Raw genomic sequence first — 15,923 nt, forward strand, 5'->3', positions numbered from 1 at the left:
ATCGCTTTGTTCACAGTATTTTGCTGTACTTTGAACACCCTTTTAATGGGGGTTTTATTGGGTTTTTATCAAGGACTTTGTAACCAGTCATGAGCCATTATTGGGAGTGGCGGGAAATAAATAAATAAATAAGCAACCATATTTTTTTATCCAGACATTTTTAAACATCACTTTGCATTCCTAAAGGGTAACAAGTTATATTCCTAAAAATTATTAATGTGTGTCTGGCTTAAAAATCCCTATACTTTGTTGTTGGATTTTGTTTTGTCAAAATTTCTAAAGAGGGCAGAAGGTTATTAGAAGGTCAGAAAGCCTCAATCAGGGAGGCAAATGTCATGTAAGAAAGAAACTCTTTATAAACAATGTATATAAAATCATTAAGCATCAATACAATTTCTAGCCAGGCCATATACATATATTCTTATATATTTATCAGCTCTGCTACTGATTTTGTATAGAAAAAATTACATGTAAATATGTTCCATTCTCAGTCTTGCCTGCTGACAAATAATGGTAAGGCCAACATTGGATAACAGGTGTCCTGGAGGTACAGACCAACTTTGAAGGCACACATAGACTTTTGTCAGATCTCCAAGCTTTGGAAAACAGTTAAATGTTGACCGATATTTATATTGCAAATGAATCCTCATTGCTTAGTTGTACATCATTATATTCACACTCATTTATACACCACCTGAGAACCTCTGCTTAAAGTTGTACATTACCATTGCTCCCTTGCTATTATTAAAATTTAACATTTAGGTATCATCAAAAACATTCTGTAAATTGTATCAAAGTAGAGAACTCAGCAAGGCTGCTGCAAGTCAGAATAAAATATACTGAACAAGTTGGTTTAAAAGTCTCATTCACCATAAGGCAGCTACAGCAAGCTCAAGGCACTCCCAGGGTACAGCTTCTGTGATCTCAGGCAGCGGTCCACAAGCTTTCGGCTGCTGCGGACCACTGCTCCGGAGTGGGGGGGGAGGGCGGTTCGGGGGCCCGTGCACGCGCGGCAGCCCCAGCGCAAACGCGCACGCGCGAACTGCCGCGCACGTGCGTTTGCGCCCAGCAGGGGCGCAAACGTGCGTACGCGGCAGTCCGCGCATGCGTGTTTGCGCCGCCGCCATGCCGGCGGCCGCGGTTCCCCCTCTTGGCCCCTCCAGGCCGCCAGCAAATCGGCCGCTAAAGCAGTGGTCCCCAACCCGTGGGCCGCAGCTTGGTGCCGGGCCGCGAAGGCCTTGGCGCCGAGCTGCAAGCTTCCCTTCCCTCCCAAAACAAGAAGCTTGCCAGGCCGCGAGCTAATCGGCCGCTTTGGCGGCCGATTTGCTCGCGGCCTGGCGAGCTTCTCACTTCGGGGGGGAGGGAAGAAGGAGCCGCAGTCCGGCGCCAAGGCCTTCGCGGCCCGGCACCGAGCTGCGGCCCACGGGTTGGGGACCACTGATCTCAGGCACATGTAGTTAATGCAACACAGGAACTCGTAATGCTTTACAAAAACTCCTTTGCTCCTGCACAATCTGTGGCTTCATTATAGTACAGCTTCATTACAGCTTACTCTTAATTGTAAGATAAAAGACTAGAAGAAGAAGAGTTGGTTCTTATATGCCGCTTTTCTCTACCCGAAGGAGGCTCAAAGCGGCTTACAGTCGCCTTCCCTTTCCTCTCCCCACCACAGACATCCTGTGGGGTGGGTGAGGCTGAGAGAGCCCTGATATCACTGGGTCAGAACAGTCTTATCATTGTTGTGGGGAGCCCAAGGCCACCCAGCTGGCTGCATGTGAGGGAGTGCAGAATCGAACCTGGCTTGCCAGATTAGAAGTCCGCACTCCTAACCACTACACCAAACTACAAAACATGCTCATTATAGATCGTTGTAAATGAAGTCTAATTATTCAATTAGATTTTATAAATAAGGAATACACCAACGGGAAACTTGATCAGTCTGGGCAGGGCCATGGCTTCGGGGCAAAGCATGTGTTTTGCAAGCAGAAGGACCCGGCCTCAGTCCCTGGCATCCTCCAGTGAACAGGCAGAGGGTAACATGGAAGCCCCCTCCCTGAGACCCTCTGTCATTCAGAGCAAGCAATGCTGACCTTGACAGACCACCAATTGCCTCAGTATACGGCAGCTTCACACCCCACTGACAACCTGAATTGGTAAGGGGGATACCTGTCACTAAGATTTACGCTGGAAGACCCCTGTGGGAAGTCTTCATGCTATGGCGAAGCATAGCATGAAGACTCCCGAAAAAAGGCAACTCCCTCCCCTTCCACGGTTTTCCGACTGCGGCTTGGCCGGACGACATCCAGCGGAGCACCACCACGGGCTTCGAGGCACACACACAACGCTTCGCACCTTCGTCCATCGCGTCCGGCGATGCTCCCCGCTAACGCGCCCCGCGCCTCCCTCCGCTGGCCCAGCGGCCGCACACATGCCTGCCTCCACGAGACTTCCCTTGGCAACGAAGACACTCTCCTTCAACTTCCCCCTAGCAACCACAACGCCACCGTTCATTGGTCGAGGAAGCCCCTTGGGCTAGAGTGGGCGGGAAGACCTTTTCGCCACCCGTCGCCGTAGGCATCACTGGCGGAATGCAGTGTCAATCGCTCACGTGCCGTTTCTCCCCGGAACCGGAAGCTCTTCGTGGGCCTGCCCCTTTCCATTCGGCTACTTTCAGAACAGAGGGAAACGCGGGAAAGGTCTCCTGTCTCGGAGCCGCTTTGTGCGGCGTTTGCGGCGGCGGCTGTTTGCTGAGAAGCGCTTGGCCTTTCGGCTGCTCCGGCCGGGGAGGAAAAGGGAGCCTGCAGTTTGTGCCCTGCTCCTTCCGCCGCAAGGGCTTGGGGGTCTCGCCTGTGAGGCGGGCTTAGAGAAGCAAAGCGCCTTGTGCTTATGGTGGGGCGCGTTTATTGTAGCATCATGTGAGTCTCCCTGGATGCCTCCGGAGAGGTGGGAAGGAACCCTGAAAAGTCAGGCGCCTTTGTGTAGCATTTGGTTGTGAGTTCTTTTTGTGCAGAAATGAAGAAGTAGCTCTCGAGCAAGTGTCGGTTAAAGTTTTGCCACGCACCTCAACCTGGTTTGCCCTATCATGTCTCAGGAAAGCGAGCATGGGAAATGGACGGTGTCTAGCAGCGATGAGAGTGAGGGTGAACAAGAGGATTGTAAGAAGCCCTCAACCTCCTCGCTGCAGAGGGACAAATCAAGCGAGCCGCGTTACCCTTGTTCAGAGGCCAGGAAGGCCGCACACAAGAGAAAATCCTCCCCTCTGGAATTTCCTGATGGGAATTCTTTGTCAGTGGTGCCGCCAGCCCCAAAAAGACCCTCTCAAGAAGGTTTAGGTTGGTGCCTTTCAAGTAGCGATGAAGACGAGGATTGCAAACGCGAAGTGAAAAAAGGAGATGTAGCAGCCCCCAGAGTCAGACAAGAAGAGGAGTGTGCTCCTAAGGAGATAGCAAATGATGATAGACTTTCAAAGAATCATAACTCTGTGGGGGCATCGAGTAAAGTGCAGGACACTTGGGATCTGTTGGATGGAGGGAATCCTTTCAGATTTTTCCTTACCAAAGTAAAAGGAATTAAGTCCGAATATAACTTTGGAGCCCTTCATATAAAAGGTAAGCATGAACCAACATGACAAGTTCAGACAGTTTGCTTTCGTTTGTTGTAACTCCAGTTGTTTGGAATAGACTTTCTGTGAAGCAAGTGTATTGCGGTGGTTAGCATGTTGGCCTAAGAGTTAAGAAAATGGGGTTCACAGTCCCATATTTATTTATATAGTAATTAATATCCTGCACCATTTCCTGACGTCCCATGACAGTTCACAACAATATGGAATAAAATAATCTAAAATTGATTTAAAACATACTCCGCCTTCCTCTCACCTTGGCAGCACAGCACACAGAGGAAACTAGATATGAAAGGCCTGGGTGGTACATTTTCACAAGGAGCTGAAAAACACACAAAGAAGGCATCTGGCAAAGCACCAGACGAAGGCTATTTCACAGTCTGGGGCCACCACAGAAAAGGTCATCCTACATGTCACTACTTCTGGGACCTCAGAGAGGTGAAACTACAAGAAAGATTTCTCCTTGAGATCTCACAAGTCTGTATGGAAGAAGGCTGTCCTTCAAAGAATTGGTACCCAACCATTTAAAGATTTTTATATTAACAACAATACCTTGAATTGGATTCAATAGCAAGGAGGAAGTCAGTGCAAGATTTTTCAAGAGTGACGTGATGTGGGTCTGGCCAGAAACTCCTGTCAACAGTTGACCATCTGCATTTTACACCAGTTCCAACTTCCAATTCATCTTCAAGGGTAACACTATGTAGAGCACATTACAGTAGCATATTCTGGAGGTTTTGTGAAGCTAGTTATATACACTTTCTCAGCCTACTTTACTACACTGTATTTTTGAGACGATAAAATAGGAAAAGAGAACTATCCATGCTATCCTGAGCCCCTTGCTGGAAAGACAGGCTAAAACTTTTGCATATGTTTATAGGACCAGTGACTTGCTTCCTTTTAGGAGGCAGTGCATGAGTTATCTTAATAGCTTTTTTTTTTTTTGGACTTGTATACCACCCCTCCTGGCCAGCCGACTCAGGGTAGTTCACAAAGATAAAAAATACGATTAAAACCAAACCAGAAAGAACAAATAATGAAAACCAACCACTTCCCACTGCCATACAATGGCTAGAAATGCCACCTCCCACCAAAGGTGGGGTGGCTCGAGGAGGGAGACCAACCAATGTTCTGCCACCCAGCTTTAACCAAATGCCTGGTGGGAGAGCTCTGCCTTGCAGGCCCTGCGGAACTGTGAGAACTCCAACAGGGCTCTCAGCTCTGGGAGCTTAGACCAAGCTGGTGGCTTTTATTTTGCTGTAAGTGGTATGATTTATTGAAAAGTTATTTTAATCTATAATGAGGCAGAATATACATTTTAAATATTAAAAAAGGAATCTGTTGATAAGTGATACTGAAAAGTAAGTCAGTAATTTATTTGTACAGAGAATTGTATAAATATTATAGTATGTGTAGTGATCACAAGATTTAGTAATGACTTCTATTAGGAAATTTGCAATAAACACAATTTGATTTATTTACCATTGTTCATGTATACTTTGTGTTTGACAAACTTGTAAATGAAAGTTGAAAAGCAAATTATTTTATACCATCTATTTCATTAATAAGTTATTGTGTCTCTAACATTACAGATATTTTGTCTCCCCTTTTTGGGACTCTTGTGTCATCTGCTCAGGTAAGGTTGTGCATTTATATTCCTTTTCTAAAACATACTGCTATATGCCTGGCTGAATAAGCTCCTGAGAGAGATCAGAGCCCTGTAGGAACTTGCAGAGTTCCACAGGGCTTGTAAGATGGAGCTCTTCTGCTGGGCCTATGGTTGAGGCCATCCAGGACTAGAGGATATAATTCATTTAGAGATCTCTGTACCACCCCTCTTGGTCTTTGCTATCTCAGGGCAGTTCACTACCAATTCATAAACAATAACATATAAAATGCATGCAAACAATTCATATGAAATAAAATTTTATAGCTAAACTATGTTAACACCAACATAAAGTGCTGCGGTGACTCAGTGACTTCTAGGAGCAAGTTGGAGGGAAAGGAGGGGGGAACCAAGGGAGTGAGGCCCAGCATTTTATATTGCCTTGCCTTGACAGCACTTTCCAATCCAATTATCCCTTCTTCAATCCTTACGAGGTCATTACTATTAATAAGAAAATACCACTGCATAGACACTGTTTGTCTTCTAACCAATGTTTCATTTTCTCTACATGGCCAAGTTTAACTATTGTATAGATGTGGAGTGGCTAATCAATCAGTACCCGAAGGAATTCAGGTAATTTGCTACGAGCGGAGCCCTCTCTTATAGAGCCTTTTTATTCCCCCTGTTCCTTTTACTGAATATAAAAACTATTTTGACTCCTTCTTCCTATTCCTCATTTAAATTTGCCAGCTTGCTATTGTACATTAAATTATATCAGTGTACTTGCTGTATAAGCTACCTCTTGCTAGCAGGTGCTGCTGTCCTCAAAGAGCTCTGCCAACAGGCTTTTCAGTTAACAGATGAGGTTATTGATTCACAGTTATTGCTTGATACCATTTTACTAGAGTAGTTGTAAGCAACATTATCATCACTGAGGCAGCTTCTCCATGTACAATGTTTAAAATTGCAATGCTTGTCGTTGATGCAGTCCCCATAGAAGAGTTTTGTGGCCTCTGCTTAGTACAACCTTTTTATCCTCACCATTTAACAGCTTTTATTGCAGCTGCTTAACAGCATTATTTATTAAGGCTGTTTATATGCCATCTCTTTGCTTGTAATTGAGACACTGGAGGCTATTAAATTCCTAGTACATAACCATAAAATAATTTAAAAACAACACATGTACTAAAAATAGTAAGAGGGAGTGGCAATTAAGCAAGTAATGGAGTCAAGTGGGTAGCTGTGTGGTCAAGCTGGCTCTCAGGATGTTCATGGACTACGATTACCATGAGCCCCTGCCAGCATGGTAATTATAGTCTGGACATCTGGAGAGCCACAATTTGGCTACTGCTGCAGTAGAATGAAGTTTGAGTCCAGTGGCACCTTGAAGACCAACAAAATTTAATTTGGGGTATATGCTTTCATGTACGTGCATATTTCTTCAGATACATTGAAACAGTTGTCCTCATGCCTTGCATACTGACTAAGGCTGAGGTGCTAGGCAGGGTTGGGTTAGAGTCAAGATGCTAAGTAACTGAGTGATAAGTATAGCTGAGATTGGATTAAACTAGTTGGCAGGACTAATAAGCATACAAATGAAAGAGATGGCAAACAGATGTGAGAATGAAGTGTGAGGCTAGTAGCACCTCGTAGACCAGGTTCCATGAAAGCTCCCCAGAGGCTCCCCAGCCTTTTCCCTGTATCTTAGCTGGCATTGTGATGAAAGCAAGGAACCAGCTGCTTCCATTGACCTGGGGGTGGTGTTTTCACATAGTTGCCACCCTTGGGAAAGGAGCCTGGATGCCTGCTTCTTCCTCAAACCACCTCCTTTCTCTACCCCTCCTCAGCCTTCTTTGGGCATGGCAGAGAGGTGTGGCCAGCTGACATCACATCTGACCTGGTTCCGGGGCTCCTTGAATATTTCAGGGTCTCTTCTACAGTCAAAAGATTGAAAAAGGCCGTCCTAGACCAACAAAGTTCAATTCTGGGTATAAGTGAGAACGGAGAAACTTCACATGTGTTGAAGCAGTCTTCTTCAGGATACAATGAAACAGATCTGTAATGTTTCAGGTCCTACATGTATCACTGTGTGTGCAAGCCTCTCCTTGAAAAAAAGCAAGGAGACTAATTATATGGTGAAGAGTCCAAGAAGCTTGTAGACCAGCTAAGGTTGGGGAAGGCCCCATATGATTCCTCTGGAGCTGATCACGATGGGTATCAAAAGGTGGTCACCAGTGCTAGCCTCTCTTTTCAAATACATTGACCAAACTGCGCACATTCCTCAAGAGATTGGAATCTGGCTATCATTGTTGTGATATATAAAAATTGAGTTAATTACTAACCAGTTGGTCTGCTTAGTGTGGTGGGTAAGCTTTATGCCAGACACTTATGCAGAAAGTTTGGGGAGTGGCTTAATAGGGAGACCGTCTTATCTGAGGAAAAATTGGTTTCAGAAGTGGTCACTCCATAATGCATCAGTGGTTTATTCTGCATCATGTTGTGGAGAGGTATACCACCAGTCCTCATGGGGCACATTATGCCACTTTTATTGATTATAAAATGGCCTTTGATAGTATCTCAGATTGTGGCTAACACTAGACTGCAGATAGCTTGGTCTTATATACAAATATTACATGACAACAACTGTTTAAAATATGTATATTTAAGAGCATATGAAAAAAGCTTTACATACCATGAATCCTCTAGTTTTTTCTTTTTCTTTTATTTAAAGGGACAAACCTTTACTAATTGTCCATGGAGAGAAACGCGAGTCGAAGGCTGATCTGCTTGATCAAGCAAAGCCCTATAAAAATGTTTGCTTGTGCCAGGTAATATATTTCTGTCATCTCTTTATTAACAAAAGGAATGTATTCTGTGCTGCGATCGCTATCTATTAAACCTGGAGTTCTGCATGTACCACTTAACTAGTATTTAACTTTTATCTGCTTACTATGTTAAATATAGAAACTCTTGTGGCGCAGAGTGGTAAGGCAGCCATCTGAAAGCTTTGCCCATGAGGCTGGGAGTTCAATCCCAGCAGCCGGCTCAAGGTTGACTCAGCCTTCCATCCTTCCGAGGTCGGTAAAATGAGTACCCAGCTTGCTGGGGGGTAAACGGTAATGACTGGGGAAGGCACTGGCAAACCACCCCGTATTGAGTCTGCCATGAAAACGCTAGAGGGCGTCACCCCAAGGGTCAGACATGACTCGGTGCTTGCACAGGGGATACCTTTACCTTTTTATGTTAAATATATATTGCTGTCAAAATTTTATGCTCTAAATTTTATGCTCTAAATCAGCGGTCGTCAACCCCCGGTCTGCGGCCCACTACCGGGCTGCGAAGGCCTTGATGACGGGCCGCCACGCAAGGGCCCCCCCTCCCGCCAAAGCAGCTGCTTCACTTGCGGCCCGGCTAGTTTTCTGCTGTGAGAGGGGAGGGGGAAGAGGCCGGCATGCCGGCGGGCACAAACGCGCATGTGCATTTGTGGCAGCTCCGCGCATGCACATTTTCACTACCAGGGGGTGCTAACTTGCATGCACGGCGCCCGGGCCTCCGGCTCTTCGCCACCCCCGGAGGCATTCCTCAACCTTAAAAAGGTTGGGGACCGCTACTCTAAATGTTGTTTCTTAAATTTATTATCTTTTTCTTTGACCCACCCCCCAGTATTTATATTTGTTGTTACATGGAGCTTTTACAAGTTTACCATCCAAAGATTAATTGAGCAGTGTCAGGTATTCTTATTGTTCACTGGGTTCACATTCATTTAAATTTTTGATCATTAACATATCAGTAAAATAGCAAAAATGTTAAAAACAATTTTTAAAAAAGTTTTCACCCAAGAACGTGTTTGGAAATACCTTGCACAGATCAGTTGAATGCATGTTTCTCATGTTTGGATGCAGACATGTTATGTTCCATGGTATAAAACCTGTCTTCCTGAGTTCATATATCAGCTGATGTGCTCACTGGCTTATTGCATGCATACCATAACCACAAGAAGACTCCTTTGAGCGAGCAGCAATTGAACAGGGAAGGATTTTCTTCCCCTCACTTTACCCCCTGACAGGCATTCCTTTCCACTTTCTCCTGTTTTCTGTGCAATGACATTTGTCCTAATAAATGATTGCTTTGACAATCAATTGCTATTCCAAATTCCATTACATTCTATTGGTCTGGGGACAGGGAGATAATTATATACAGCTGATCACCCCACTTCAAAGAAGATGCTGTAAAGATGCCTCCATGCTTGAGAGGAGATGGGTAGAGTGTAATGGCAGGGTCTCAGTGAATTAATCTCAGCATCCCACATTAAGGGATACATCTGCCCATTAATGTTCAATCTTGACATATTTATTTCCTTTGCTATGTTTTTATTTCCTTTATGTTTTTCTCCTAGAATTTAACCTGAAGAAATGATAACCTTTTAAACTAAACTTTTTATTCTTGCTTGGTCCTTGAATCTGTTAAACATCTTCATTATGCTGTATGTTAATTTATTGCTCACCTTCTACCTATATGTACGTACTGGTAATTCCCACTTCATTGTATCTGAGGAAGTGTGCATGCACATGAAAGCATCATGAATAAAGCTTCATTGGTCTTAAAGGTGCCACTGGACGTTGTTGCTTCAGACCAATATGGCTACCCACTTGAATTGACCTTTAAAAGTTGAAGATAAGCAGCATTATTAAGTGAAAAGACTGTTGTGCAATTTATATTGAGGCCACCAGGGAGCAGTAAACATTTTAAAAAGTAGCTTTCTTTTAAAATACTGTAACAATGAGATTTGCTGTCCTGTTCTTATTGTAGGCTAAGTTGGATATCGCCTTTGGAACTCACCACACGTAAGTAATGATACTGCTTAAGACAAAAGGAGTTTTGACAATAATATGGAACTTTCGTATTATGATAATGTCAACATTTGTGCAGATGTCTACTGCTGCTGGCAGAGTCTATAATCATAGTCTGGCATCTAGAGAGGCTGGCACACAAAGCAATAGCTTATAGAATCAGACAATCATAAGAGTTGGAAGGGGACCTCCAGGGTCATCTAGTCCAACTCCCTGCAGAATGCAGGAAATGTCCACAAGAGTCAAGCACCTACACAATCCTCCACCTGCTTACAATTTGCCTAAATTCACAAGATTAGCATTTCTGTCAGATTGGCTATCTTTTGCTTAAAAACTTCCAAAGGAAAAAAACAAAAGAAAGAAAGGTAGAGAAATGGAAGGGGGGGTGTTCCTTCAAGAGGGCTTCCTTGGTGACCAGCGCTGCCTCTCCTGCCATGTATTCACAGCAGGGGGTCCCAGCTCCCAGCCTTCCATCCCCAGCATTTGCTAGGTGGCCCGGGGGGGGGGGGGGAGGGGCGCTAGTTGTTTCATAAGATTATTACTGAATGGATGCCAGTGTCAATGCAGCCTTAGTACTGTATTTACTAGATATTAAGTCCAAACAAACATGCTAAATCACATGGTGCTATATTTAGGACATTAACTGTCCAGTTCTCATTTTTCCAAAATCCCATCTCCTTGAGAATCCCTGCTTCCATTCTACATCATTGGTTGTCATTCATGGGCAAATTTGTAGTGTGGTAATACGGTAACTAGCTGCTTTTTGTGGATGCGTATCTTTTATTTGCAGTTCTAGTTTATTTGTGTCAATATCGATTGAAGATGTGACTGAAGCATAAATTTTGTGCAGATATTACAGAGTTAAAATGTACCCTTTTTTGACATATGACCTGTATGCATTTGTGGCATTTGATGAAGTAGGCATATATAATATATGGGCATGCACTACAATTCAGCATCCTTGCACCAGATGATTAGAAGCAGAAAAACAAGACTTGTGACCCCTTAAAGGCTAACAAATATATTGTGGTGCAACCTGGTTGATCCAAATGCATTAATCTTTAACCCAGGGGTAGTCAAACTGCGGCCCTCCAGATGTCCATGGACTACAATTCCCAGAAGCCCCTGCCAGCATTTGCTGGCAGGGGCTTCTGGGAATTGCGGTCCATGGACATCTGGAGGGCCGCAGTTTGACTACCCCTGCTTTAACCCCTCTGGGATTTCTGCAAGAAGACTGAATTTGTAGTAATCCCACAATTCCTACTATAAATCCTTTCTCCTAGCACAAGGAGCTTTCTACCAGTGATAGAGGCTCTACTGGTGCAAGGGGGTGATTTGACCCAATTCTTCCTCCTCATTACAGTCACCCATGTTGCATAGCCCCCAATCCCTGACATTGCGTTTTTGCTACTAGCAGGTGGCTGAAGGGACAACGAGAGGTTGGGAAAGATCAGCTAAAACTTAAGTTCATTTTTAATGTAGTTCATGATTAGCATCACAAAGTCATGACACAAATCCAAATTAATCATGAAACCCTTAAAGGGAACATGCATGTATCTGTGAAACGTCAGGTTTTTTTGCAGCAGAGGGGGGTTGCGCTGTGTAATTACAAAGGGCTTGGGGTAAAGTTAGGTAGTCAGTATGATGTCAAAAATGACAGCACAAAGCAATAAAGCACTGCTGGAGAGAAATAATTTTAAGAGCGTAAATATTATAAACATCTGTATCAGAGCAAAGCTTTGAATAGTACAGAATCTTGGAAACAGTAAAAAAATTCTAGCCAGAAAATCTGATTAGATATGCTGAGAATTTTGCCACCGTGACATTTCACTGGCTGTTCATTTTACCATTTCAAACATGGCGATCAGATGTCAGCCAATCATTTGGGCTGTTTGGTTTGTGTGGAGCCGCTAGGAACTCCTGCCAAATGAGTTTGCATCAGTTTCCCCCCAAATTCTGCATGTACAGATACACAGCTGATTTAAACTGATTGGTCGACATTCGCATCACTTCTTAACTGAACGATGAAGGGTAGGATTTTCTTGTAACGGACAGATTTCTGACTTGGAAGTAATTGTCTAGTTTAGGAGTCCCCAGCGTGGTCCCTATGGGTGACATTTCCTAGCATTCACTATTTTTTTTTTTTAAGTGGATGGGGCCAGCTGGGGCAGTTGCCCAGCCAGGCTTCTGATTGGTCACTGGATCAGCTGTGCAGAGTTTGGGGGGGGGGAACCCTCTGTGATACTTGGTGGTTGGCTTTGCTTTCTGTGACAGCCATTCTGTGGTTGTGCCTGCTGCTCTGGTAAGAATAAGGTACCTGCAAGTTCAAAATGTCTAGCGACCACTGGTCAATTTAAACTATTACTTTTTGAGCAGAGAGCTCTTATGGAATAAGGATGCAGAGATAGTAAAACTCAATTTGGCAGTATGAGAATGCACAAGTGCACTTGTGCCGTGCTACATGGGTAGTGAGGAGTACAGTGAAGAAAACAGCCAAACACCCATGAACAGATTGATGAACTCATGAACTGAATATTGAAAAACCAGGTCTCTGTCTGCAGCTGGTGAATAGAACATATGACACACCAGTGTATATTTCACTATCCCTAGACTTGATTAGACATGTCCTAGTCCTAAATTAGCTTTATTGTCTTCTTATGAAATCAAGAATGCTGCAATGTGCAGCAAGAAATGCTCAGTTTTGGAATAAGTGATTGCTTTAATTTTTTTAGCTTTGTTTGTATAGTGGTATTAGTTGAGGTCTTGGAATGAGTCAGCAATGTGAACTAGGCTTATTATTTCCCTAGTGCATTTTCATTTTCAAGTATCAGTTTCTAAGGCAACCAGCTCTTTTTTGGGTGGGGGAGGGGGGAGTCAGGATGACGTGACATGTTTACAGTTTCATGTTCTACTGTAATTTTAGTTCATGAAATATTTTAAAAAGCATATGAAATCTATGCAAAGTGCAACCTATATGATTTTAGTGGATTCTGTTAGGCAGTTCATAAATTACATACATCTTTTTAAAAAAATGACCGTATGTATACAATTGTTAAAATGTATCAATTATTATTTTTAAAAATGCTTTGGCCACATATAACATTGGAGATAGCAAAGATTTTTCAAATATTAGACAAGCCGGCTTGGTCTGTAGAAGGCAGTAGAGGCTTCTATTTTTATGTCCATTTGGACCCTTAAATGCCACCAATTGCTCTCGGTTGTACATAGGTCCACTGTTCCAAACCTTGCACCAGCGAGTAATACATTCAAAGGCTTTAAAGTCTCATGAGCTTGTCTTTGCCTATTATTGGTAGATCATTGTTATGCAGGAGATAGTTGCTGGTATCTTAGAGTGGTTTTGTTGGTTCTAAACATGTGTAGAGCCAGCTTAGTGTGGTTAGGAGCACCGACTTCTAACCTGAAAAGCTGGGCTTGATTCCCCGCTTCTCCACATGCAGCCAGGTGGGTGACCTTGGGCTCGCCACAGCACTGATAAAGCTGTTCTGACCAAGCAGTAATATCAGGGCTCTCTCAGCCTCACCTACCTCACGTGTCCGTTGTGGGGAGAGGAAAGGGAAGGAGATTATAAGCCGTTTTAAGACTCCTTTGGGTAGAGAAAAGCTGCATATAAGAACCAACTCTTCTTCTGTTCTGATTGAGCAGTGAAAGCAGGGCTCTCTCAGCCTCACCTACCTCACAGGGTGTCTGTTGTGGGGAGAGGAATGGGAAGGTGAATGTAAGCCGCTTTGAGCCTCCTTCGGGTAGGGAAAAACGGCATATAAGAACCAACTCATCTTCTTCAGTGATATCAGGGCTCTCTCAGCCTCACCTACCTCACAGGGTGTCTGTTGTGGGGAGAGGAATGGGAAGGCAACTGTAAGCCACTTTGAGACTCCTTCAGGTAGAGAAAAGTGGCATATAATGAACCAACTCTTCTTCTAAAATGTTCAGTCGTGTCTGTTTCAAAGCAATGCATTCTGTTTGTTTCAGTACCAGGATATTATGTGACTGACATCACCAGATAGAAAGATTTGGATAAATTACGAGGGTTATTTAATGACTTTAATGTTATGTTCTGTAGGTATATGAAGTACGTTAAGGAGAAATCTGACATCTTGAGCCCTTTTAATATTCTTAATCCTTTCTTCCTTTTACTACTTTAATACTTTGCCTTGTGTAGGAAAATGATGTTGCTGTGTTATGAGGAAGGCCTCCGTGTCGTGATACATACATCCAATCTTATCAAAGAAGACTGGTACCAGAAAACACAAGGGTGAGATTTTAAGATTCTTTAACTCAGCTCCTTGCTTTTTTAAAATTAGAAATGTTTACCTTAGGGGAACTTCTGTAATTACACCCAAAATTGCCTGATTTTGTGACTCAAAAGCCACTTTAGCTGTGAAACTCACTTTGATCATATATTTACAAATGCAGAGGTTAAAAACATCTGCTGGACTTAGCCATAGTCCTATCAGTTTAGTCTTCCACCTTGTCCTCGGCTTTCCGTAGTACTAAGCTGGCAAAAAGGCAGACAAGAAGGAGGTGATATGCTGGGCTATCAGACTGTGACAGCGTTTTAATATCTGTACCCTCTGGCTCCTAAGCTGTTGATGCAAAAGTGGGAAAGCCACAAGTGTAGGACTTTGCAGGCTGCCTGCTTTAGGCTTTTGAAGGGACAAGACAAAGAGACTGTTGGCAGCTAACCTGAAGGGCACTTGCTGTGCTGCTTTGGTAAACAGCAAATGGCATGGCTGGCTTACTCTGTAGAATTCAAGGGAATGGCACAAACAGCTTGCAGAAATGCAGCATGCTTTTCCAAAACAGAATGTTCAATACTAATCAGCGGAAGGCATGGCTATGCTTTGAAGTATGCCTGACTTTTAGCTAGATGAGGTCTTTGGGTCTTTATATCTATTGGCTTCAGCACAGGTGTTCAGCAGCATTTGCTTTTAGAGAGCTGAAGAGAGCTAAGTCTTGACCACTTAACATCAAGCAAGGGTCACAAGGAAAGTGAGGTACCTGACAAAGTGGCAAATTGGTCTCCTCTCTATCTGGTCTGAAGTAGTTGCCCACTCTTGAGTTCATCCAGCTTTGCTCTTCAGTAAGTTAGTACCATGAATAGGCCAAGGGGATAAGTGAGGAACAGATTACTCTGGTATTATTTGGGATTGTATAGCAACAGAGTCTGAGGGCCTAGCAGCTGGAATTTTGCAGAAGTATGCAGTCTAGCTCTGCAGTGGCGTTAAGCCTGATGATCCTGTTCCTGCATCAGATCTATCGGATCAAGCGCTTAACTCTTCAGCTGTATCTGAAGAAATGACTCACGAAAATTCATAACCCTGCCACAAATGACCTCTCTAGCAGAGTGTGTACTGGCTGAGCTTGACTTAGGCTGTATCAACTGGAGCAGCATATATCACAAGTACTTTAAGAATTTCACTGGCTGCTTTTTTATTTTTGGGATCTGTTCAGAGTGCTTGTTTTAACTTTAGAACAGTGCCTGGGAGTAAGGTACTGTCAGAAATGCCTGCTTACTCACATGGGCCTGCCCATGGCTTGGGAGCTTCTTTGATGCCCCAGCTTCAACTTGTTGCTTACTGTAGAAAAAATACCCAAAAATTGGTAATCAAGGGAATCAATTTTAAGGGTTTGAAGCAAAATTTAGGCATGGTGAAGTAGTCTCAGGTTACAAGAAAGATCAAACCTTTTTTGTTTTTAATTGGCTTCTGCAAAGTCATGTTGCTTTCTATTAGAATTATATCATGAGTACATCCCATACCTAAGAGCCTCATCTAAGAGCCTCTTGTGGCGCAGGGTGGTAAGGCAGCCAACATGCTGTCTGAAGCTC

At 43.6% G+C, this 15,923-nt stretch overlaps 2 protein-coding genes across 12 annotated transcripts in view; one reads left to right on the forward strand and one right to left on the reverse strand.

Annotated features, from left to right (window-relative positions):
- The window catches only part of EFCAB11 (EF-hand calcium binding domain 11), a 57,618-nt gene extending 55,013 nt beyond the window's left edge, over positions 1–2,605 (reverse strand). For 3 of the 11 annotated variants that reach the window (XM_077323458.1, XM_077323459.1, XM_077323457.1), the window contains exon 1: positions 2,353–2,589. In XM_077323458.1, the coding sequence (XP_077179573.1) occupies positions 2,353–2,511 (159 nt within the window). In that variant the 5' untranslated portion in view covers positions 2,512–2,589. Of the gene's footprint in view, positions 1–2,090; positions 2,152–2,352 lie in introns of those variants that run through there. The other 8 variants (XM_077323461.1, XM_077323460.1, XM_077323462.1 and 5 more) reach the window with 7 other exon arrangements.
- A 44-nt stretch (positions 2,606–2,649) lies between these two features.
- TDP1 (tyrosyl-DNA phosphodiesterase 1) overlaps positions 2,650–15,923 on the forward strand; it is a 34,808-nt gene continuing 21,534 nt past the window's right edge. The window contains exons 1-6 of the mRNA XM_077323452.1: positions 2,650–3,608; positions 5,212–5,255; positions 5,803–5,858; positions 7,957–8,053; positions 10,035–10,069; positions 14,256–14,348. Of these exons, the coding sequence (XP_077179567.1) occupies positions 3,083–3,608; positions 5,212–5,255; positions 5,803–5,858; positions 7,957–8,053; positions 10,035–10,069; positions 14,256–14,348 (851 nt within the window). The 5' untranslated portion in view covers positions 2,650–3,082. The remainder of the gene's footprint in view (positions 3,609–5,211; positions 5,256–5,802; positions 5,859–7,956; positions 8,054–10,034; positions 10,070–14,255; positions 14,349–15,923) is intronic.

This window comes from Paroedura picta, chromosome 2 (assembly GCF_049243985.1).
Source record: "Paroedura picta isolate Pp20150507F chromosome 2, Ppicta_v3.0, whole genome shotgun sequence".
Classification (NCBI taxonomy): Eukaryota; Metazoa; Chordata; class Lepidosauria; order Squamata; family Gekkonidae; genus Paroedura; species Paroedura picta.